The 1,750-nt window shown below is 39.4% G+C and overlaps 1 protein-coding gene across 1 annotated transcript; it reads left to right on the top strand.

Moving 5' to 3' along the window:
* Window positions 1-712: 712 nt before the first annotated feature.
* HELRODRAFT_90779 (hypothetical protein) lies at window positions 713-1,222 on the top strand (the record flags this gene model as incomplete). The annotated part of the gene is made up of 1 exon (XM_009032854.1): window positions 713-1,222. A coding segment is annotated over one exon (510 nt), but the record flags the coding sequence as incomplete, so codon positions are not given.
* Window positions 1,223-1,750: the final 528 nt, after the last annotated feature.

Here is a 1,750-nt window from a genome sequence, read left to right as displayed (position 1 = left end):
ATTTATGAGTTTTAACGTTACCATATAAATAACTAGGTTGGTACTCGCCAGTGAGGATGGGAAATTTGTCATTGTTTGTCTTTACGGATTGACCAGTGCAATGCAGTCCCTGTCACCCATACTTCATTTTCTGCATATATAAACATTAGAATTTTTTTTTTTCGTATATAAATAATTGAAAATTTTGCCTAAATATTTTGGGTAGCAGTAAACTTTAATTTTTTGAAATCTATCGAAAACCAGTGTGCGTTTCCGACTCAAGTCCCTCAAACAAATCCGACTACAGGTTCGGAATTCCAAAAAAAGATTTAATTTTTTGCATCGAAATTTCATCTTATTATCACTGCTAAATAAAAAAAATACTAAAAACACTTGAAATCTGACAATGTAATTGTTTTTCTAATTAACGTCCTGGGTATGACATGAAACTGCATCTACGCTGCCTTGCGTGCTTTTGAGCGAAAAGCTAGGCCCACCGCTTATAACTGGTGGTTGTCGTCAGGATGGGTGTCCGGATGTAAAAAAGTTTCCCCAAATTATTCCTATGCCATCACAAAGAAAACAACGGCCCCTAGTCCCCAGCAGGCCTTAAGTGGTCAAGGGGTGCCAAGAATCCCTGGGAAGTATGCAATAGCGGAGGGATGTTGCAGAAAAATTCAGAATGGCCTCTCTATGGTACTTAGACTTGGAACGCTCAATGTTGGATCACTGACTGGAAATCGCAGAAATGCTCGAGTGTAGAAGGATTGACATCTGCTGCCTTCAGGAAACCCGATGGAAATCGAATGGTGTCTGTCATGTCAACTCAGACAAAGAAAAATATAAACTATTCTGGAATGGTCAAAAGACGACCAAAAATGGTGTTGGAATTTTTGTCAGAGAACCGCTAGCCCAAGAAGTACTGGATATTAAAAGGATTAATTCACGTCTCATGTTGATCAAGCTTCGCATAGAAAAGCAAACAATGATTATTTTTTCTGCATACGCACCACAGACAGGCGAATCAGAAGAGATGAAAAATGACTTCTGGACTGCATTCTTTGACACCATCTCAACAATACCAAAATCTGAAACAATCCTGATTGGAGGCAATCTCAATGGCCACGTTGGAGAAAAAACAGATGGTTTTGACAACGTACATGGTGGTTTTGGCTATGGAAAACGGAATGAAGATGGCAACCGCATCCTTGAGTTTGCTGAAAGTCACGAGTTTTGTTACTGAACACATATTTTAGAAAGAGGTTGGAACATCTCATAACATACAAAAGTGGACCATCAGCAACGCAAATTGATTTCTTCGCTGTCAAGCAACAACACCGAAGGCTATTCAAAAACGTCAAAGTTATACCTGGCGAATCATGTGTCGCCAACATAGACTCCTTGTGGCATTCCTGGTTGTCGAACTGTCAAAACATAAGTCTAAACAAATGCCTCGGAGAATCAAAACGTGGAAGCTGAAAAGCAATATTCATCGAGAAAAATTTCAACAGATTGTCGCCACACAGTTAGACCACCAATCGCAAGCCAGTACAGATTGGAGTACATACAAAACCGTTTTAATGAACGCTGCAACTACAGTTTGTGGGAAAACTGGTACAAAACGTCAGCATGAACGTGACACTTGGTGGTGGAATGACAGTGTACAAAATGCAATAGCTGAAAAGAAAGTTGCATACAAGCAATGGCAAAAATCAAAGTCTGTTGATGACCATAAAATTTTCCGTGAGAAGAACAACTATGCAAAACGTCA

Source organism: Helobdella robusta, assembly GCF_000326865.2.
Source record: "Helobdella robusta unplaced genomic scaffold HELROscaffold_89, whole genome shotgun sequence".
Classification (NCBI taxonomy): Eukaryota; Metazoa; Annelida; class Clitellata; order Rhynchobdellida; family Glossiphoniidae; genus Helobdella; species Helobdella robusta.
The sequence above is the reverse complement of the archived record's forward strand: the minus strand, read 5'-3'. Positions and strand labels throughout refer to the sequence as shown.